Source organism: Leptodactylus fuscus, chromosome 5 (assembly GCF_031893055.1).
Source record: "Leptodactylus fuscus isolate aLepFus1 chromosome 5, aLepFus1.hap2, whole genome shotgun sequence".
NCBI classification, from domain to species: domain Eukaryota; kingdom Metazoa; phylum Chordata; class Amphibia; order Anura; family Leptodactylidae; genus Leptodactylus; species Leptodactylus fuscus.
The window spans coordinates 85192825-85215669 of record NC_134269.1 but is presented as its reverse complement, the minus strand read 5'-3'; the positions used below and the strand labels follow the sequence as shown (position 1 = coordinate 85215669).

Here is a 22845-nt window from a genome sequence, read left to right as displayed (position 1 = left end):
CATCTATTTCTTTGCTATGGAATAATTATTCCTGGAAAAAAACAGTATTATTAATGGATAGGGGAGGGGGTAGATGGCTCCTTATTGTACATGACCTCTGCCTGAGAGAGAATTGTAATCTGTGTTACAGCCATAATGTGATTATTAGCAGCAGAAAAAACTGATTGGAAACCATGCATTTATACAGTCATAAAACAGACTGCCCAGCAAGACCCTGCACATATTTCAACTTTTAATGAAAACTCGGGTACCCTTTCTAACATTATTATATAGTTGTCCCTTGATTTTTAAGGTGTAGATTGCAGCTTGTGCATAATGGGTTTTCCACTATTATCTTTCATGATCATTTTCTCATTGATATTTAGTAAAACTCCCATTTACATTGGTTTCTTCCAAGCTAGCCAGTTTAAAGGGGTTCTCCAGGGAGACTATTAGTTACTTCTTCCAGGCTTTTGTATGTGACAAATTAAGGGATTATGAGTTTCAAACCGGTGTCATATAATTGGAGCTAGCACCTGGCCCCTGAGTTGCTCCACCTCGTCCCTTCTTTCTCGTGTTCTCCGCTAGTTACCTGTATCATGGAGGCTGGATTTACTATTATAATAATGTATTCTGCCGGTCCCAAGGATACAGTTAAAGGGGTTGGCCACTTTCAGACCAATATTGACAAACAAATGTACAATAAAAAGACAACCAATTTTCCCATATACTTTCTGTATCAATTCCTCACAGTTTTCTAGATTTCGGCTTGCTGTCATTCATTCTCTTACGTCATGTGATTTCCGGTCCATGGTCATGTGATTTACGCTCCATGATCATGTGATGAGCACACAGGTGCACAGCTGATTACCAGGCAGCTGTCTGAATATTGTGCTATGACTGTAATGAGCGACACCTGTGTACTCATCACATGACCATGGTCAGAGTTTTATCCTCTAGAAGTAACAAAATGAATGACGGCAAGCTGAAATCTAGAAAACCATGAGCAATTGATACAGAAAGTATATTGGAAAATTGTATATCTTTTTATTGCACATTTGTTTGTCAATATTGGTCTGAAAGTAGCCAACCCCTTTAACTAACGTTGAACACAGGAGAGAGGATAGAGTAGGCAGACCATCTGTAGTAAGTGATGATAGACTCCCTGGAGGTCTCCTTTAAGATCGCCTTATTTTAATAGGATCAGCCGCTCACATTACCCTGATGACATACCTCAATGAATAACATGATTAGGCTATTGGATTTCAACGTGCTTGGAACTTATGGTCTTAGGGCAGATAAGTGTCCCCAGGAGGTATCTGGCAGCGTCTTACTCCCTTATTCCCATTCAAAATACATGCATTCTTGATCAAGCCTGGTGTACATGTGTATTTGCGGAGGGGAAGTGTTATGTCAACAGTTGTCTAGAGTGCATGGCCACCTTTATAATTACTATGTACTTTTCCCTGATGTGTATGCGTTATAGGGAAATGAATACAGTAGAGTCCCATCGTGTACACCATTGTTAGCGACTACAGACACTCATTATATTTTTTTTATGTAGATTGTGAGCTCCATATAGGACTCACAATGTACTTTTTTTTTTTTCCCTATAAGTATGTCTTTGGAGTATGGGAGGAAATCCATGCAAACACGTGGAGAACATACACACTCCTTGCAGATGTTGTTCCTGGCAGGATTCGAACTCAGGACTCCAGCGCTGCAAGGCTACAGAGCTAACCACTGATCCACCGTGTTGTCCCTCAAAAGCACATTATTTATAAGTTGACATTTGCAGAATTAGATGAATTCTCATTTATCTAAAAACTATTTTGGTGCTGAGGGAGATTTACTAAAATGTGGTGTAATTTATACCAAAAAACTGTCTAACTTGCCTTGCACCTCATTTTTCAAGTGTTCCAGACACTTTTGACACTTTTCTGATTTGTACAAAAAGGGGTGTGTGTTCAAGAGAAATGGGCATGATTTAGTATGAAGCAGGAGTAACCTAAGTTGTGATGCTGTGCACCATAATTACACCAAAATGGTGCATTTAGACTAGACTAGTTAGACTATTTAGCCTAGCAATGTGACAAATGTATTATCCAGTATCAGACATATTGATAAATCTGGCACATTTTAAAACTGTCTAGTCTAACTTTGAACTGTCTATCTTTTAGATAGGTTTAGTAAATCTGTCCCATAGTGCGGTACTGCCCTTCCTCAGGGTTGCTCTACCAGGAATAGGTGGCACTGTATAGAGTATATGGGCTAGGTCTAATTGCATGTGTTTGATCTTAGATAGTCTCTAATCTCTAGGGTTTATTCTTGGTGCATTTTTTCTTTTTTTTTTTTAATTTGAATACATTTAAATCACTTCACAAGGAGCAGAAGTCATTTGTGTGTAATTGTTTTTTCAAGTGCACATACCTAAATCTCTTGGAAAACTTTGCTGATGTTTGAGTTAGTTATGCTCTAGTGCTCTCTATTTTCAGCCTCATTAGCCCTGGAGAATCCTACATTGCAGCACAAAATACATTTTACCTTCCGCTTATAAGGACTACTGAAGTTGTTTTCTGTACAGATCTTTTAGGTGATTTTCTTCCTGATTTATAAAAGCAAATAATACCCTTTGTTACAAAAGAAACTGTTTACTCTCACTGGTGTGCCAAGTGCTGCTGTATTCTGACCTGAAGCAGAAAGCAAGGGTTGCAGAAATAATGCTTTGGCATATTTAAATGCAGTTTTACCACAAAAAACTAGAAATCTTATTGACTCGAGTATAAGCCTTGGGGGGAAATGCAGCAGCTACTGGAAAATTTCAAAAATTAAAATGGTCGGAGTTTTTGGGTGCAGTAGTTGCTGGGTGATGGGGAAGGGGAGGGGGTGTTTTGGTTGTCTGTCTGCCCCTTCCCTGAGCTTGAGGACTGTTTTTTTCCCCCCATTTGGAATTCAGCCTGGCTGAATATAGGGTATCTGCTGTGCTCCTATTAACCCTTTCCCGACAGAATAGGAGCACTGCAGATACCCTATATTTAGCCTGGCTATAGTCAGACTGAATTCCAAGTGGGGGGAAAAAAACCCAGTCTCAGGGAAGGGGCAGTTAGACAACTTTTTTTCTTCAGCTACGGCATTTACTGTACAGGAAAAATATTTTTATAGATTTGTAGAGTGTGTGTTTTCGGACACAGGAATACCTAACATGTATGTGTTTCACAGTATTAGTTTTATATGTGTTCTAGGGAAAGGGGGGGGGGATGATTTGAAATTTTTATACTTTTTTAAAAAAAAAATTTCTTGCATTTATTAGACCCCCTAGGGATCTTGAACCCCAGGGGGTCTGATCACTAATGCAATGCATTACAATGCTAATGCAATGCAATACATTGCAAAAATCGTCATTTCTTTTGTAGGCTGCATAGAGCAGCCTGCAAAAGAAAAGCACTGCAGCCGGGGAGCCTTTACAGAGACACTGAGGGGAATCCCCGACGAGCACTGAGGGGCGGACCTGAAGGAGAACCTCGGTCACTGGACCTGAAGGAGAACCTCGGCTGCTGGACCTGAAGGGGAACTGTGGCCCGCCGCCAGCAAAAACGCTGAGGGGAATCCCTGGCACACTTGGCTGCCTAGATTTCCCCTCAGAGCTTCTGCTGGCGGCCGGCCGCAGTTCCCCTTCAGGTCCGGCAGCTAAGGTCTTCCTTCAGGTCTACCCCTCAGTGCTCCTGTCGGGGATTCCCCTCAGTGTCTCTGTACAATCCAGCATTTTTTGCTACAAAGTTTCCACCACATCCAAAATTCTGTGTTTTTGCAACATGTGCCCCTGCCTTAAAGGGGATTTCCCATCAGCATAATATTTAATTTAGTAAATGATTAAAAATGAAATATTAGTTCAAATATAAATAATTAAAACATTGCAGTTTTAAAGATTTTCTCGAACCATCTTAATGGTTTACAACTGTGACTAGTGATTGGCTCAGTGGCCATTTCCTTCATGTCAACAGGGACCAAGAAGTTGAGTTCGAGGTAATCAGAATTCATCTGAACAACAGTGGCAGGGATCATAGAGATCAGTAATGCTTCTTTTATTATTATTTTTTAATCCTTTTTACCCCTTTTTACTTCTTGAAAAAAAAATCTCACCAGACAACCTGGTTTGCAGAGTTATTTAATAAAAGGAAAATAAGCTTCGACAACTTCTTTGTGTCATTAGTAAATAAATTCTAGTGAAATGAAAAGGTAGAAACATAACAATGTTGGTATCTACAATTGAACATAGAAGTGAAAATAGAAATAGCAGGGTCTAGGTATCGGCACGCCTCAATATGCATTTCCAATTTATATTTATGAGATCTCCTCCCATTTTTTATATTCATATATCCGTGCAGCAAGATGATTTACATTATAATACTTACATTGTAGTTGTACAGCTATTATTGCATATATTTGCATTATTATTACTGTATTTTTTTTTACATGTATTACAATATAAACACAATAGTTCTTTCGGAGCAGTTCTAGAAGCTAAGATAAGCTATTCTGAAGTTGCCTGTTGGTAAGTGTTTCTCCTTAGACGGAGTGCCATATAAGCATAAGGAGTTCTAAAGTTCTTCAATACATTTGTGTTTTTTCAGCTGTTCTTAAGAACAAAAGAAAAGACTAAACATTAAAATACATACATCTAATGACGGACATCATATCCCAAGGGTCCCCATTGATGATAATTGGGTCTGTAAGGTTCCTATTGTCTTCACTCTCATATCACCACACAAAAGAGTCATGTAGATCTTTTCCATCCTTGTTTTAAGAAGGACTCTGTGGCCATATCCCTATATGCTCTGAAATAAAATGGAAAAAGGTATGCATATTAGTTCTCTTTCCAAAACAGTAGCAATTAATAGTAACAGCAACTTACAATAAGGCTGTAGTAGAAAAGTAATACAAGGAATGCAATTTACAGTTTGTTTAGAATTGAGCGTAGACGGTGTTCTGGCCCGTAATGCATGATGCGTCATCAGTTTCTGATTTCTGGGGATTTCATACCAGGTCCCTGCATAACTCAGCATTATGCTCAGGTAACAGGAGTGGATATGTAGTTTTCTGGCACCACCTCTATAGAGTGGAAGTGGCTGCAGGGCCACTCCTATTACTTTCATCCCCTCTCTGCTGCAGCTTCCTGTCCCAGAGTCTTCCAGAATAGCTGACTTGTGTGAGGTCTGGGTGTTGAACCCCATAGATTAGATACTGATGACTGGTCCTGTGGATAGGTCAGTATTATGAAACATGCATTAGAGGCTGGAAAACCCATTTAACGTTGAAGATGTTGTATAGGTTCACTCTATATGTAACTGTTCTGTCCTCCCTATGTGTGTGGGGTATAGGTTGACAGGCAGCTAAACTCCTTCCCAGTAACTCATGCACTCTGGAGAGGTGTCCGAACTTTGCTTTTATTACAAGGGATAGGGTGAAACTGGGGAACAGAAAACAGTACATTGCAGTTACAATGGACATGTGGTAATCTTCCATGACACAAACTGTATACATATTACTATGGCAGACATACATGTGACAATCTTCTATGACATGGCTATGCAGGCATTACTATTACATAACAGCACACTATGACACAAACTATTCATGTATCTTGCTGGAAGGAACATCAGATATGTAACATTGTGGTAGTGGGGAGGTAATAGATATCTATGATGTGTATGGTTACATGTGGTCTGGAATGGGAGCGGGGTATGGCTCAATGAGCATGGTCTGCTAGCTAGAACAACTACATATAGAAATTATGCTAGGGAGTGTGGAAACATAACAATATATGTAATACATGAAGGTATAGTGCTGGGTATAGCTATTACATACCAACGATGCTACTTAAGGCCCAAGTCTTGGAGAAGGTATAAGATGACGTGGCAGGGTCCATGCCTGAAGTGAAAAGGACTAATTACAGTGTAGCCTGGTGATGACACCAGGTTGTGGGAAGGAACTATGGTGGCTCTAGTGGGACACATAGGAAAAGGTATGGTGGTTTGCAATTTGCACAATGGCCACTAGATGGAGCTATGACAGGTAATATGAGATACCTGCTGGAGGCATAACACTCCCCGCCTGGTACCCGAGGGTACCACACTAAGATGTCTCTGGGGAGAACTGTGAGATTGAATCAGTCACTGATCTGAAGAGAGGTCTAGGTTCACTTTGCCTGTAATCCTTGGGTTCCATTTTCTGGGCTTTCCCGTCTTCACTTGGGAACATTCTGGTCGCCAGTCCCAGAGGCTCTTCATTTCTCTTGGACTGAGAGTCTTTTGGAAGATCCATGTTGTCAACTCTCGTTTTGGGTTGGCTGGCTTGCGGCTTGTTCCTTTGCCTGTAAAGTACGGGTATATTGTAGCCCCCACTTTTTCCAGAAGGTAACTGCCAAGTTCTGCACTCGCCGCCATAGGTTTTTGCATAACAACTTCCAGACAGGGAGCTTAGTAGGGGGCGTTTGGGCCCAAGCGGCACGTTGGGAACTGTCGTGGTGACTGTGGAAACTTGAGGCCGAATCTTTGAGTCAGATTCTGGCTCTAGTTGTCCGCGTGGGTCTTCATAAGGGGGGCTATTCGTTGGGTCATGAAAGACTGTTGACTCTCTACCTCTTTGGGGTCTATCGTTCGCGTAGACGTAAGGTCTCATAGTCTCGTTGTGGCTGTAGCCTGATGTCATTTCTGTTGGGGGTGAAGTCACCTCTGTGTGGCCGTGCTCTAGTCGCTGGTTCATGAATGAGGGGAGACGTCCCTTCCTTTCTGGTTTCTTTTGAGAGTTGGATCCGGGTGAAAGAGAACACTTTGGTGCCTGATCTCTATTGTTGGGGAGATGGCCTCCCCATGGCCTGAGAGGTGGCGGTCCGGCTCTACTATTTGTTTCACGTTTGAAGGAAACTTCCTCCATTATCTTTAAGAAGGTTTTGTCTCTATTGGAGGGCATTACCTTATCATCTTCTTTAGTCTCTTGGGGAATCATACACCCCAAGTGGCCCGTACCTTTGTTGCGGGAACAGTTCGTGACTTCTGTTGGTTCAGAGTGAGTTATGCTAGCGGGCTCCTCTTTTATGAGGCACCTATTGGGGCATGGTTGGGAAGGAGGTGGGGGTCCGACCTCCAATAAGTTTGTGTAGAGAGCGTTCACTGTAGTTGATGCGTGCGCAGCTTCTAGGCAAACGTTGCCCGTAATGACCCACCCTAGGTCAAGCTTCTGAGCATATGGGGAATCGTGAGGGCCGTTTATTTGTTCTCTAGCCTTGTGGATCCTTATGATGTCTCTTCCGAGCAGGAGCACTATCTGAGCCTCTGGGTCCAAGGCAGGGATGAGGGGTGCTATGGGTTTGAGATGCTCATGGCGTAGCGCTGCCTCCAGTGTAGGGATTTCTTCCCTGTTGTTAGGGAAGATGGTTGCACTCGATCAGAGTAGGTAGAGGTAAGGATGTCTCGCCATCAATAGATTCGATTTGGTAGCCGGTGACTCTTCTTCCTGTTTCTTTACTCACACCTGAACATGTCTTGAGTGAATATGAGAAGCTGTGTCCCTCAATTTTGAACATGTTGAAGAAGGATGAGCTCGCAAGCGACCTGTTGCTTTGTTCGTCGAGGACTGCATATAGCTTTGCCGCCTTCTCCTTGTAGCCAATGGGATAAACTGTAATGAGACAGATCTTGGAGCAAGATCTATTGTTAAGCCCTCTCCCACAGACTTGGGTGCACTGGGTTGTCACTTCAGGAGGTGTTGTCTCTACCTCCTCCCCGCCATGCTCTGTACCCAGGTCTGAGGGTGTGAGAGTCCATGGCGCTGGCCCTGGGTGTAAGGCTGTATTGTGCTCTCTGCTGTCGCATTCTGCACATTTGATGTTGGCTGTACAGTCTTTTGCAAGATGGGAAGCTGATGCACAGCATTTGTAGCAAATGTGATTCTCCTTGAGGAAGGTATTGCGATCTTCAATGGACTTCTCTCTGAACCCTCTGCATTTTAGCAGTGCATGAGGCTTCTTGTGCAGAGGGCATTCTCTGCACGGGTCTTCCGTAGAGGTCTCTACAGTGCGGTAAGTTTCACGTGAGGAATTTGCGGGGAACACGTTGGTTTTGAATGCAGCAACCGATATGGCTTTCGAGTCGCCGATCGCTGCAGGTTTACCAGTTCTGAAATAGGTGGTGTCGAGGGCTGTGAGGTCGAAGCTGGGGTCATTTCTAGCCTTCGTTTGTTGACGCACAAAGTCTATGAAGAAGGAGAAAGGAGGGAATGGAACTTTATGTTGTTGTTTGTACTTAGAACCTTGGTTGATCCACCTCTCTTGTAGATTATAAGGCAGCTTCTGGACAAGGGGGTTGATGCCACGTGCCGTGTCTAAGAGCGCAAGGCCTGGCAGGTCCCCACTAACTTTGGCAGATTGGAGCTCTAACAGTAGGTCCGTCAATTCCCTCAGCTTATGGAGGCCTTTGTTGGTAATTTTGGGGAAGGCGTCAATCCTCCTGAAGAGTGCATTCTCTATCGCTTCTGGTGCGCCGTAACACTCTTCGAGTCTCTTCCATATCATGCTCAACCCGGTGCTTGGGTACCTGACGTTGATGTTTCTGAGGCGTTTCGCGTGCTCTGCTGATTCGTCCCCTAGCCATTTGACCAGGAGGCCCACCTCTTCTCTTGCCGACAGACCTAGACCTTTAATGGTGTCTTCAAATGAGGCTCGCCAGGCTCTGAAGTTCTCGGGACGGTCATCGAACTTTGTGAGTCCTTTGGTTACTAGTTCACGTCGCGTGAAGAACTGGTAAAAGCTAGGCGCCGTAGGATCTGGGGGTGCCACTTCTGGAGTGGAGCCGTTGAGTAGGGGATGTGGTGGGCCGTAGCCAATTGAGAATGTGTTGTTTCTGTAGTAGCCGGCATCTTCCCGTTCTCTCTTAAGAGATACGACCGCGCTGTGGGCATTTTTCACTCTGGGTACAGGCTGCGTTGGGAGCCAGTGGTAAGCTGAAGGTGTTTGTTGTGTGATGGGATCTGGCGGGGACACATCAACCGGGGTGGTCTTAGTCTCTGCACCAGTGTGTAGAATGCTTTCTGGTTTGACATGTCCTAGCACGTAGTTTGAGGTACGCTGCATGCTGTCATGGCGGCTAGATTCCGGTCCAAGTATGCTGCCAGGTCTGTCACTTGTGAAGTTTACTGCTTCCTCTAGGACTTCTGCTTCTGCCATAGCGGCTGCTGCTTCCCTATCTAGTGCTAGCTTATTCAGTGAAGCTTCTAGGCGTGCTTTTTCTAGTTGCAGTTGTTGCTCTGCAGTGGCTGCTTCCAGGCGTGCTCTCTCTATGTGCAGTTGTTGCTCTGCAGTGGCTGCTTTCAAGCGTGCTCTCTCTATTTGCAGTTGTTGCTCTGCAGTGGCTGCTTCCAGGCGTGCTCTCTCTATTTGCAGTTGTTGCTCTGCAGTGGCTGCTTCCAGGCGTGCTCTCTCTATTTGCAGTTGTTGCTCTGCAGTGGCTGCTTCCAGGCGTGCTCTCTCTATCTCCATTTGCATCTCCTTCTCTGCAAATGCTGCACGTATTTTGGCTGCTTCAGCCTTTGCGCGGGTCCTAGCGGCCATGGAGCTACTCACTGACGTATCTGAGTTCCTGGAGCTTGCTGAGATGTGAGATCTCATCTCAAAGGGTCTGCTGTCGCTTGCTGACATGGTGGCGCTGTGTAGGGTTCAGAATCTTGCTGCTTGGCCTGTAAGAAGCCGTTGTTTCACTGTTCTGTCCTCCCTATGTGTGTGGGGTATAGGTTGACAGGCAGCTAAACTCCTTCCCAGTAACTCATGCACTCTGGAGAGGTGTCCGAACTTTGCTTTTATTACAAGGGATAGGGTGAAACTGGGGAACAGAAAACAGTACATTGCAGTTACAATGGACATGTGGTAATCTTCCATGACACAAACTGTATACATATTACTATGGCAGACATACATGTGACAATCTTCTATGACATGGCTATGCAGGCATTACTATTACATAACAGCACACTATGACACAAACTATTCATGTATCTTGCTGGAAGGAACATCAGATATGTAACATTGTGGTAGTGGGGAGGTAATAGATATCTATGATGTGTATGGTTACATGTGGTCTGGAATGGGAGCGGGGTATGGCTCAATGAGCATGGTCTACTAGCTAGAACAACTACATATAGAAATTATGCTAGGGAGTGTGGAAACATAACAATATATGTAATACATGAAGGTATAGTGCTGGGTATAGCTATTACATACCAACGATGCTACTTAAGGCCCAAGTCTTGGAGAAGGTATAAGATGACGTGGCAGGGTCCATGCCTGAAGTGAAAAGGACTAATTACAGTGTAGCCTGGTGATGACACCAGGTTGTGGGAAGGAACTATGGTGGCTCTAGTGGGACACATAGGAAAAGGTATGGTGGTTTGCAATTTGCACAATGGCCACTAGATGGAGCTATGACAGGTAATATGAGATACCTGCTGGAGGCATAACAGTAACTCTAAATTGATGTCCAAAAGTGGACATAATACGTTTTCTGAAAATAAAAAATATTGGGTTAAAATGTATCCAATATCTTAACGCAGTGTTTCCCAACCTTTCAGACTCAGGCGCCTCTGGGAAAATTCCCTTTCCTCGGGGGCACCCCTACCATATAATTTTTACCAAAAGACAAAAAAAACAGTTTTGATGTGGTTTTTTTTTAGTGCAGTTTTTGAAATTACAGCTGGAACCATATCAAAACTGCATGCATGTTTCTGTTGCAGTTTTCATGCCATTGTAACTACATAACTGCACCATGTGAATGCACCCCCAAAACTACACCATTCTATACTTTCCACCCAGCACATAAAAAAACTTCATGTTTTACTATCACCAATCTCCCTTAATGGTTCCACATAGTATTATGCTTCCCCAGTGGTCCAGCAATGGAGTGCTTGCTCTCTAGTGGCTTTCAGACACATAATAATTCTCCTCAGTGGCCCCCAGGCATCTAATAATGCTCCCCAGTGGCCCACAGGCAAGTAGTAATGTTCTTTGGTAGCCCACAGGCAATTAATAACGTCCCCTTTGATCTTCAGACAAATAATAATGTCCCTCCAGTGGCCTCCAGATAACTAATAATGCCCCCGAGTGTTCCATGAAGACCAATAATGCTCCTTAGTAGCTCCCTGACAAGTAATAATGCCCCCCAGTGGCCCCCTAACAACCAATTAAATCCCTTAGTAGCTCCCTAACAACTAATAATGTCCTCCAGTGGCCCCAACCTTTAGTTGTGATATAAATAAACAAGCACCCCTTACCCATCCTCAGTGCCCCGGAGCTCTGTGATCCTTCTCCCCTGCAGATCGATGCAGCAGGGCTTCAGTAGACATCACTAGCTGATGCCTGAGTAATAGAGCAGGAAGCTAAAGCCTTCCTGCTGCATTGTTCTATTTAATTGCATCTGCTTATGATGCCGATGTAGTTAAAAGGAGACATGTGGCTCCTGGGCCCACTGGGTTGTTGCAGCACCCCTGACAGGTCTTCACAACACCACTATTGGGAATTGCTGCCTTAGCAAAATGTGATAATTCTAGGGTATACATCCACATGGGATCACAGTGAGCCATGCCTACTAATTTTGATAGCTATGGTTGACAAATTTATGTTTATGTGGGCCTCCTGATATTTTAACATCAACAGTAGAGATGAGCGAATATACTCGATCGAATACCTCGGCCGCATAGCTCCTAGTGCAAAAACTTTTCCGGGGCTTCAAATTTCTACTGCCCCTCCCATCTTCCCTGCTGCCGGGAGCTATGAGGCGGAGGTATTCGATCGAGCATATTCACTCGTCTCTAATCAACAGGTGTCAGGGGAAAGAATTACTAAGCTTGGTGCATTTCAGAATGCCTAAACCTGATGAACATGAATGATCGGAATAGATTGTAGCTATTTATCATGTGCTGTTGTATTGGTACCCTGTGGTATTATAGATACAGTAGATTCTGTATAGTAAATATGCAATATATGCATGTGTCACTAGTCAGCCTTACAGCAATAATATGTATACACCTTTTTAATTAAAGCACAGCTAGTTTAAGACATTGATAATACATGTTCAGTCTGTGTTGAGGCCACCAAACCATTCACAGTTTTACCAGACTGAACCTAGGAGGCCATATGGTTTTCTATTGATCGAAGGTTTGACTAAATCCATATTGTGGGGATAACGTCCATCCTTAGGGAGAGACCACCTTTTCAGGTGTGTGGAGACTTATACAGCCATAGTTGCTCCACTGCAAGGGAACATGGGAAGAATATGCAAATCTGTCTCCCAAGATGTAAACAGGGAGACAGTGCCTCTGTTATGCTCTCCATAAGGATGGACGTTATCCCCATAATCTGGTCTCTCAGCCTCTCACTTCTACCAAATCAATTCTCTCTAGGCTGCGCTGATGAAGTCCAACCAGACAGAAATGGTGCCGTTTGTAGCTGAGAAATTGATTTGGTTATAACCCCGCATTATGCAGTAAAGACTTCTGGGAAAGTTAGGCATGATGTTCAGGGTGCTTGCTATAGAGGGCAGCATAAGAGGCACTGTCTCCCTGTTTACATCTTGGGAGACAGATTTGCATATTCTTCCCATGAGTAAATCCATGGCATTGACAAAACAGGAACAAGTATATATTTTGCTAATTTTCATGTCCATCTAGTTGTCAATGCCCTTTATTCTGTTGTGTTAAATATTGGAAATGACATGGCTTGTCTGAAGCACATTGGTAGTCAGCAGTAGTAAAACCAAATCACTATATACCATTTAATTGACTTGATAATTTATATATCTACCTCCATATATGAAGTGAATAATTGCAAAGATTATATTCCCTAGAATGTGTTAAAATAAACTCATAGTACTTGAACTGAAGGATGATATGCAGGAAAAGAAGCCGAGATACATGGGCAAGGGACACTGAGATAAAAATATAGCTGAAGGATAAATCATCACCAAGTAATAAAATTAAGAAAATATATTGAGTGTTTTGTAGAAGAGGCTGCTTCAGGCGACTGTATACCTTGAGGATAGCAATTCTTCTTTTCCCATGATTGTGAAGCAATATTTATAGGATAAGGCACTAATCTGTGTTAAAATTAATGCACAAGCAGATTAATGCATATAGCTTATCTTTACATACAAGTCATTCCACAGGGACCCAAAGAGTAGAGGTTAAATAGCTTTAAATTGCCCTCTCTATAGTAGAGATCCTGAAGGCTCGTAAAGCCCAAGATGTACAGTTTTAACATTATTTTATAGCTAACACCCCCTTGAGAGCTTTATACACACAGAGCGGTCCAGTATAGGGACGACATTAATCAGAATAACACTGCATCTACCTACATATTTCAGCTAAATGAAACTGACCGCCAAAGGTTTCAACACTTACAGGGAAACTGGGAAATCTTTTTTATGCTCTTTAGGTTTAGAAAGATTTGTTCAGTGAAATATTGACCTAGAGTATATCTGTTATTATTCTTTATTACTGGTGACCAGGAGCTGGAGATTTTACATAGGTAGCTGGTTTATCATACCTGGAGTTTTTGCAGCTTAGTTCATGTATCCGTGTGTGTGTGTGTGTGCGTATATATATATAAATATATATATATATATATTTTGTAAAATTGTCTAGTGCCATACTTGTTTAATTTAATTGAAACCACCCAATGACAACAATCAATATGTAAAAGAAAAGTATATTGAATAAGATTTGGATTGAAAATACAGGGATTGCTAATGTGTATTTGTTTCACAGTAATTTCTTACTTTTATATGTATCATAGGGAGAGGGGCTTGATTTTTTTAAATTCCTTTTTAATTGTTTAAAATTGTTTAAAATTGTTTATTAATAAATATAAAAAAAATAATTAATATTTTTTCAGGGTTTTTTCTTAGCCTTGAACCCAATGGTGTATGATCACTAACACAATGCACTACAAAATACTGACATTTTTATGATAGCCTGCATAAAGCTACATATTTTAGAATTTTTTTTATATTGTATGGGTATGTGGCCATTATTTGAGTCATCAAAATTTTTATTGTAATAAAAAAAATTAGAACTTCAGCACAGTAAGTGCCATCTACAATAGAGTTAAGGTTAGGTCCAGCTTCCCTAATAAGATAAAGCTTTGCAATACTTTGTAATTCACTCTCCATATAAAATTGGTCAGCTCACCAAAATCATGGCGGCCAGACTGTGAGTAGATGTTTTTTTGTTCATATGTACTAATCCATACAGAGAAGTTATAAATATGCTGCATAGATATATGTGCTAAGTTGCTTTTTTTTTTTATAGAGAGCACATACATAGAATATAGTATACAGAATATAGTATACAGAATATAGTATACAGAATATAGGGCAGCATGGTGGCTCAATGGTTAGCACTGCAGCCTTGCAGCGCTGGAGTCCTGGGATCGAATCCTGCCAAGGACAACATCTGCAAGGAGTTTGTATGTTCTCCCCATCTTTGTGTGGGTTTCCTCCGGGCACTCTGGTTTCCTCACACACTCCTAAGACATACTGATAGGGAATTTAGATTGTGAGCCCTATATGGGACAGTGACTGTCAATGTCTGTAAAGCGCTGTGGAATATGATGGCGCTATATAAGTAAGCATAATAAATAAGTAAGCATAATAATAGTATGGATGTATTTGCATTCTCGTGAAATAGAATATACAATGTTATACTATTTGATTTTGCTTATTTAATCCTTTTCTGAAATGGTTAATATTAGGACTCATGCACATGACTAAGTATGCAGGCCATAGCCTTTACTGGATCATACCTGACTTGGATAAAAGCCGTGTAATGAGATGACCCCTAAACATTCTTAGTGATCAGTCAGCTTGACACTGATTTTGGTAAAAGTGAGCGAATGATGGTGTTGAAGTACTCCTCTTCATTACGAGCTGCAACGGAAAATATTTCACAAGTGTTCTTTTGAATTAAAATTACTTTCTAACCTTCAATTTTATAGTCTTAGAGAAAGGCTTTCTAAGCTCTTTAGAAATTAGCTAAAACATCAATGTTTTGACAGATTTGTCCTTAATGAAGTGCTTTTTACCATTTTAATGATGTGAAGATTCAATCAGGCTGAGAGTTAATGTCTGCCATTTTAAGAGACTGTTTCAGATATCAGAAAATGTCTTTTATAATTTTATACGTGAAGATTTTTGAGGTAATTATCACTGATTATAACATCTTTGATCCATGAAGGCTGCATTGAAAATCCACACGTGCGAGCCTTTGAGTGCATAATCCATAACACTTTATTTTTGATCTATTGTGAAATCAGAAATATTCTATATACAATATGTGTTAGATCATTTCCAGCAATGGTCCTCTTATGAGTACCTTGTGTGTACTCTTATAGGGCTAACATCTAAGAATTTAAATATTGCCCATAGAAGTATTCTGAGTTGTAAACAATAACCTACAATAGCCTATGGATGGTGTTTTCTGGGTAGTAAAGGGAATTATGTCCAATGTTTTAAAGGCGTATATCTTCACTGTGTTAAAGTTAGAAAATGTTTAGCCCAAAATTTTCACCTTTGGAGATCACACTCACTTATTTCTGGCTACATCCCTCTCTGAATGAGCTGATCATTGTGGGGATTCTCAAACTCACACTATTCTGATACTGATGACCTACCTTATGGACATATCTGACCTAGAGAGAGACGGGCGGCCATGATAATTAGGAGAGTGAGTGAATTGGAGTACAGAAACAGATTAATACACTTGGAGTTATTCATCTTAGACAAAAGATGACTATGTGAATCACAATGTCTAAATTCCAGAAGTGATAGTATGAAGTCCTTTCTAATGATCTTTTTTTGCCTAGGCCTGGTGACAAGGGGACATCCTCTGTGCCTAGGAGAAAGAACCTTTCACTAGCATCATACATGGGGATACTTTACTGTAAGAGCAGTAAGGCTATGGAACTCACTGCCATAGGATTTGGTGATGGTGGATTCACTGTGCAATTTCAAGAAGGGCCTGGATGCCTTTTTTTAACGGAAAAATATTACAGCTTACAGGTTTAAGATATTTGTTAATGAGAAGTTGATCCAGGTTTTTATACTGGTTTTAGCTACATATACATAGTTACATAGTAGATGAGGTTGGATGAAGACACCAGTCCATCAAGTCTAATCTATAACCCTACAATCCCTACAGTATTGACCCAGAGGAAGGCAAAAAACCCCATGAGGCTCATGCCAATTGCCACATTTCAGGGGAAAAAATTCATTCCCGACTCCAAACTGGCAGTCAGTATAAAATCCATGGATTTGAAGTATAGAAGATTTTCATGGGCTAAAAATCAATGGAACAATTGACTTTAGCTTTGTGAGATTTTTAGCCTTCCCCTGGACCACCACTGTGTGGTTGTCTCTCATGGACCTGTATCTTCATCCAGCCTCATATACTATGTTAGTATGTCTTTCTGATGCTTCTGCCATTTTTGAAGCAACATCAGGTATGGAGCATTAAAGGTAAGAGCCACTAGATCAGATCAGACGGTGCTCTTTTTTTTCAATCCACTCCTGCATCAAAAAAATCTGAACGTGTGTCCTAACCATAACAGTAATCTTGAATTAAATGTAACAGAATTAAATGATGGAATTTTCACAATAGTTAGACTGAATATGGGAAACTGATTTCTTATTTCTTTAATTTGTCATTGTAGATCTGCAGCCTCATGAGAGGAGGAATTGCTGAGAGAGGTGGAGTAAGGGTTGGACATCGTATTATCGAGATAAATGGACAAAGCGTGGTGGCCACAGCTCATGAAAAGATAGTCCAAGCGCTTTCTAATTCAGTAGGGGAGGTAAGAATTTGTTCTTTATGGTTGTGCTATATTATTATAACACAAGACAGACAGCATTCAAAGCTGACCAGGCATTGACGCTTTTAAATATACATTTTATATTTTCATTATTTGAGGCTGTGAGATTACTGGAATGTGTAAAGATTTTATTGTTTGCCATTTTGCTGGGAGCATTCTCTGTGCAAGGAGATATAATGGATCCCATTTACACGGCAGGAAACATGCTGCTTGACTATTGTTAATGTGTCTGTAATATTCCCATATTGGTTAGAGGGGCAGCGGACATAAGGATTAACTATCTGCTGCAATGAATTGAGATGCTCAGCCCTATGAATATATTCTTTCATTTGTGAACTGCTTTAGACAGATATGAAAACATTAGATATACAAGTCGGTCTCTGCAGCCCTGATAGCCTGTGTTCAGCTGCATTGTGCAGCCCTGGGCTTTGAACGTTTTATTTTAGATGTTTCATTGATGAGATAAATTGATATTCAAAAGCATTGAAGAAAAAAGGATTTTAGGTTAAAAAAAAAATGTGTAAAGCGCCTTTATTTTACAGCTGCATTTTTTTCTGCAGATCTGTTTTGTATGGTTCATTGCGATAAGGGAGGGCAGATGATGTTGCTATCATTTTTTATTCATGGATGGCCATATAGACGCTATGAAATCAATAGGTGGCATGTCAGGGCCATCTGTATGATTTATAGGCAGAGGAAATGAGAAATGAGCAACTGCACATAAAACAGTATGCAGTTATCAGATATTGATTATAAGTCCATGTACGGTATGGAGATATGTGTCACTCTGATTTTTCCAAATGTTCAACTATAATCCAAACTTAATGGACTCAACTCAGCAAACCCCTCAAACTCAAGACATCCCATCTCTCCCCCCCTTCCTAATGGTCACAGCTATGCACACTTCTCTCATGGCACTGTCTTTCTACTTCCTCCAATATTCCAGTCAGTACCTCCCCATGCAATGGGATATACTGACACTGAACAGCGTCAGCACACTACTTAGCACGGCATATGGGATCTTGAGACTAAAGGGAGAAGTGGAGGTGGCTGTAGACAGAGTATTTTCTGGGTAAAGATTTGTCTTGATAGGTTTGCACAGCGGTTTCATTCAGGCCAAACAGGTCCGAAACAGAACTGATATTATTATACTCTCTTTAGTAGAGGTGATCAAACATAAAAAGCAGTTTTAGTGCGGGTTCACACCTGCGCCCGGTCTCCGCGTTTCAGGTTTCTATCCTGCCCGAGAAACTGGACAGGAGATGGAAACCGGCAGGCAGTTTTCAAACCCATTCATTTGAATGGGTTTGCAAAGTGCCTGCCTGTGAGCGTCTTCTGCCCTCCGCGGCGAAACCATTTTTTTTTAACCGGATACAAAGTTGGACATGCAGGACTTTGTGTCCAGTTACAAAAAAATGGTTTCGCCATGGAGACCAGAAGACGCTCACGGGTGCTCACGGCCGGACACTGAATGCCGGATTTCCGTCTCCTATCAGCAGAAGACAGAAACCCACAAAGCAGAGATTGGGCGCAGGTGTGAACCCGCCCTTACTCATCTCTCTTGGGCTTCAGCATGGTTCTTCTCAGTCTTTGATAATCACATAACTGGACTATGCATTGTCTTATTTCATGATAGGCCTAAGTAATGAATCTACCTGCTATTATTATCTGCTATGAAGTTACCTAGTATTATTTTCCTTATTATCTTTTATAATGTGCCAACACATTGGAAGAATTTATCATGAGTGTGGTTTCTTAACCCCTTAGCAACCACAGAAGTACTGGGCCTTTCTGCAAATCTATATAATATTACATCCTGTGTCAGCAGCCCCACACTATTTGGGTAAAAGTTATCAAAAAGTCCTATGTACTTCAAAACAGTACCAAGAATAAATCATAGGGTATCTAGCAAAGAATAAGCCCATAACCAACTCAGTCAACCAAAACACAAAAATGTTACAGAAGATGGTGATGCAAAAATAGATTTATGTCCACAAATGATTTGGTTCTGCAAAATTAGTACAATATGGATTGGGTATTGCCATAATTGTACCAACCCTGTTTTTATATTCTGATTGTAGATTTTTTGTTTTTATTAGATTATTTGTTTTTATATTCTGATTGTAGATTTATTCTATTATTATTTATTGTATTTTTGTATAGCACTATATACGTTGCTGTTTTGCCTGGGCTGCTCCTGTGCTTGGTTCACAGCCTTTAGTGGTATGCTTTACAGCATACATACAACAGAGCATCAAAAATGATTTCATAATATATTACAAAGTTGGTTTAAAAATAGATCACTTTCCCTTCAGGAAATCTGTACAAATAATACAAGAAAATGATATTTTATATTGAGAGGAATAGCATTGGATGTATGGCTGGAATTCGTGTTCTGCAGTTACTGGTAAGTCACATCCTGACAGACTCAATTGTAAATGACTTTCTTTTCTGTGCCACAGATTCACATGAAGACTATGCCAGCAGCAATGTTCAGGCTTCTTACTGGACAAGAGACACCTCTCTACATCTAACAACAAGCAGCCATAAAAGAAATTGCATTTCAAGCTCAGATCAATATACATCCACATATTGAAAGAGACACTGGGCAGATATTTTGTATTTCGAACAAAGAACAACAAATATCAGTGGACAGATGCTTTTACCTTTTTTTCTTGCTTCTTTATTTTTACCAGAGGCATTGCAAGTTCTAAGCAAGTCCATCAGCAAGAAGGACAATTTGTACATCATTGTCACCCTGGACTGTTTACTCTTCATGACTAGTAATGAGGATATTTATTTGTTATTGTACATGTAGTGTTACGGTGTATGTGCTGTATGTTACATTGGTAAGTGTATGGAAGTAAATGCAGAGAAAGATGGACACAATACACTGTGGATTTCAGTGACGACCAAGCTTTGCTCATATGGAAATACATTGCTAAAGAGGTCCCATTAAACAAAGTCTTTATAAGCCAATATAGTCTATACCATCATTTTCAGTTGGGTCCAGGTCTTTCATGTTTATTGCACATTGTTATCATATGTAATGTCACTAAGAATGTCCAGCTTGATGCGTCCTATCCATATAGCTTCCAAAACGCTATCTACATTAGATAAAGCAAAGAGCAGTATTGTTTTCAAAAGCAAGACACATACGACAGAAAGGTTGAGTCTGTTCTGTAACCTGCATTGTTCTACTTCCTTCTAGATCCTAAAGTGAGGGCTCCTGATCCTGACTGCAGCAATAAACCTGCATATTAATAACCATATCATGTATATTGAGCCCTGTATGTTTAAAGCAGTTTAAATAACATAAATCTCATTTTTCACTTTAAAAACATGTCACGGCGTTGTTTTACTTTGTCTTTATAATAACAGGACAGTTAACAATGGGAACAGTCAAATCTTACTATATTTTACGGACTTCAATGCCATATATTGCCAGGTGCTACAGGAGTGTCAGTTACTGTGACGTATATCATCATGGGAATGATCCATAATATCAATGTGTTGTCAACTTAAATCAGAGCTAAAGCGCAATGAAAAGAGTGAGAATAGAAATAGAATGATTTTTTTTTTTATATATTAATTCATTTTCTTGTGGTCATAAAGCTACTATTCTGCAATATAGTGGCCTCTTTTAGTCCAGTATCAAAGTGTTTTGTGCAAGATAAAATCACCTCATAATATATTGGCCTACAACATGTCCTTTAGGTAACATTTTCCATATCTTGGTGTAATAAATATAAATGGCAGGTGGCATGCAATACATCGCTCTGATATACGATGGAAAGGAGGAACAATCAAATCTAACATAGTGTGGACCAAAGAATTGTCAGGTGCTGAACAGATTATAAGCCATTGATGTAACAGCTCTCAGTACAGTCCTGGTTTTCAGTGATTTACTTTTATAAATTCATTAAGAAGTGTGAAAGAAATTGTATTGTCATCGGTTCCTCCGCTCACTGTTCTTTAAGAGGACCTGTCACCACTTACCTGTCTATGTTATACTTGTATTCTGTGTGAGATAATGTTTCTGAAGTATCCTTTCTATTCTAAAAATCCTTGAATCCTAAGGGTAAGTTCAGACTGGTTTTTTTGGTCCGAAACCTGAGGCAGGGGCCGCTTCAAGTTCCGGACCAAAAACCGGGTAGCCGTGACTGAAAACCAGTGCACTGCATCGGTATCCAGTCGTGCACTCTTCTCCAGATTAGGCCCAATGAATGGGCCTAGTCCAGAGGAGGGAGTGTCTTCAGGCCAAATCGCAAGGCGAATCGGCCTGAATGAGCATCACGCATCTTTTTCCAGGAGCCAGAACAAACCGGCTCTTGGAAAAAAAAACCTGAGTGGCTCCCATTGATTTTAATGGGAGCTGACTTTTTGGTCAGGATTTTGAGGCGGATACGGCCTCACAATCCTGACCAAAAATCCCCATGTGAACTTACCCTAAAGGTTTCTGAATAAATTGACAACTAAGTGCTACAATTTCCTTGTCCCAACTGAGTGCTATCATTCCCCTTCAGTGTTGATCCAGAGGAAGGCAAAAACCCCATGAGGCTTATGGCAATTGCCCCATTTCAGGGGAAAAAAATTCCTTCCCGAGTCCAATCTGGCAGTCAGCATAAAAACCCTGGATCAATGTGTCCTTAAAATCAAGAATCTTCACTCCCCTCTTGAGATCTCTACAATAGACAAAACACCTGTCTATTGTAGTACATGCATTCCCATTAATATACAGTAACAATTCTGGAGCAATTAGAAATTTGTCTTGTAGTGATATATCTGCTAGAAATTACCACCTGGCGGTTTATCCCTGTTCTCTCTTGTGCTGTCCAATCGGTGTTTCTAGTGTTAGACTGTATAAGGACACAGATCTTTTACAAGGGGAATGATAACATCTAGTTGTCAATTTATTTACTACGACATGACAAGGTGGTGACAGGTCCTATTTAAAGTGTATCTATTGCTACAATAAATATATGCTAAGATAAAATATTAAGCACAAATGAGAAACAGACTTGTTGCTGTGCATTATATATAGTGGATTCTGTAACTGTGATATCAGAACTGTGCTGGGCTCTCAGACACTTCGATGTCTCGGCCCTGCTGCTTATTCTTTTTCCTTCTTGCAGTATACAGTCACAGGTCGATGCACAGAGTCTGTACAGAGTCTTCTTCTTTCTCCTTTTCTCTTATACAGATACTATGGGAGAAAGGAAAGTTATCATAGGTACATGTTAATTTGTAACTAAATATTAAATAAATTATTGGAATAAGCTTTGTTATGGAGTCCAAATGGACTAATGCTCATCTAATAAGCTAGAGCTACACATTGACTTTGGCTGGTCACTTTGTGACTCTTTCACTCATGTTAGTGAATGGAGAAGCATTGTGACCTTAATGGTGCTGTGACTGTGACTTCTAGTTGCAAACCACTCTAGTTATGACAACTCTCAACTTGTCTATTTTATACTTATGTGTTATACTTGGCCATCTCTGGTCCACAAACAAAGTGAATGAAAAGTGAGCTGCAATAGTGAAGTGTCCCCAATACAGAGCATACTAAGCCGTATACTTTTAGCTCCTTTCACTGTGCTCTGCTAATCTGTGGGGGCGACGGTTGTCAGGCCCCCACCAATTTGATATTGACGACCTATCCTAATGATAGACCATGAATATCCAGACTTGGAAAATTTCTTTAAATTCTTGTATTCTCTTGTACACAAAAGAGCACTTATAGATATAGTCAAAACATAATAGTGCAATAATAACCAACGATCAAAACAGTGAGCTGAATCCATCATAAAATGTAACTTTTAATAGAACATTTAAAAGTTAGATGCCCAAAAGGGGACTATACGCCAAACAATAAACACCTACAGTAAATAATATGCCATTATATCCAAATGTGTTCAATCCTTGTTTCAAAAAATAGAAAGATCCTACCAGCATAGTCA

At 40.8% G+C, this 22845-nt stretch overlaps 1 protein-coding gene across 3 annotated transcripts in view; it reads left to right on the top strand.

Annotated features, from left to right (window-relative positions):
• The window catches only part of APBA2 (amyloid beta precursor protein binding family A member 2), a 302921-nt gene extending 282493 nt beyond the window's left edge, over nt 1-20428 (top strand). For all 3 annotated transcript variants that reach the window (XM_075273589.1, XM_075273587.1, XM_075273588.1), the window contains 2 exons: nt 16727-16867; nt 19348-20428. In XM_075273589.1, coding sequence (XP_075129690.1) covers nt 16727-16867; nt 19348-19419 — 213 coding nt within the window. In that variant the 3' untranslated portion in view covers nt 19420-20428. The remainder of the gene's footprint in view (nt 1-16726; nt 16868-19347) is intronic.
• Nucleotides 20429-22845: the final 2417 nt, after the last annotated feature.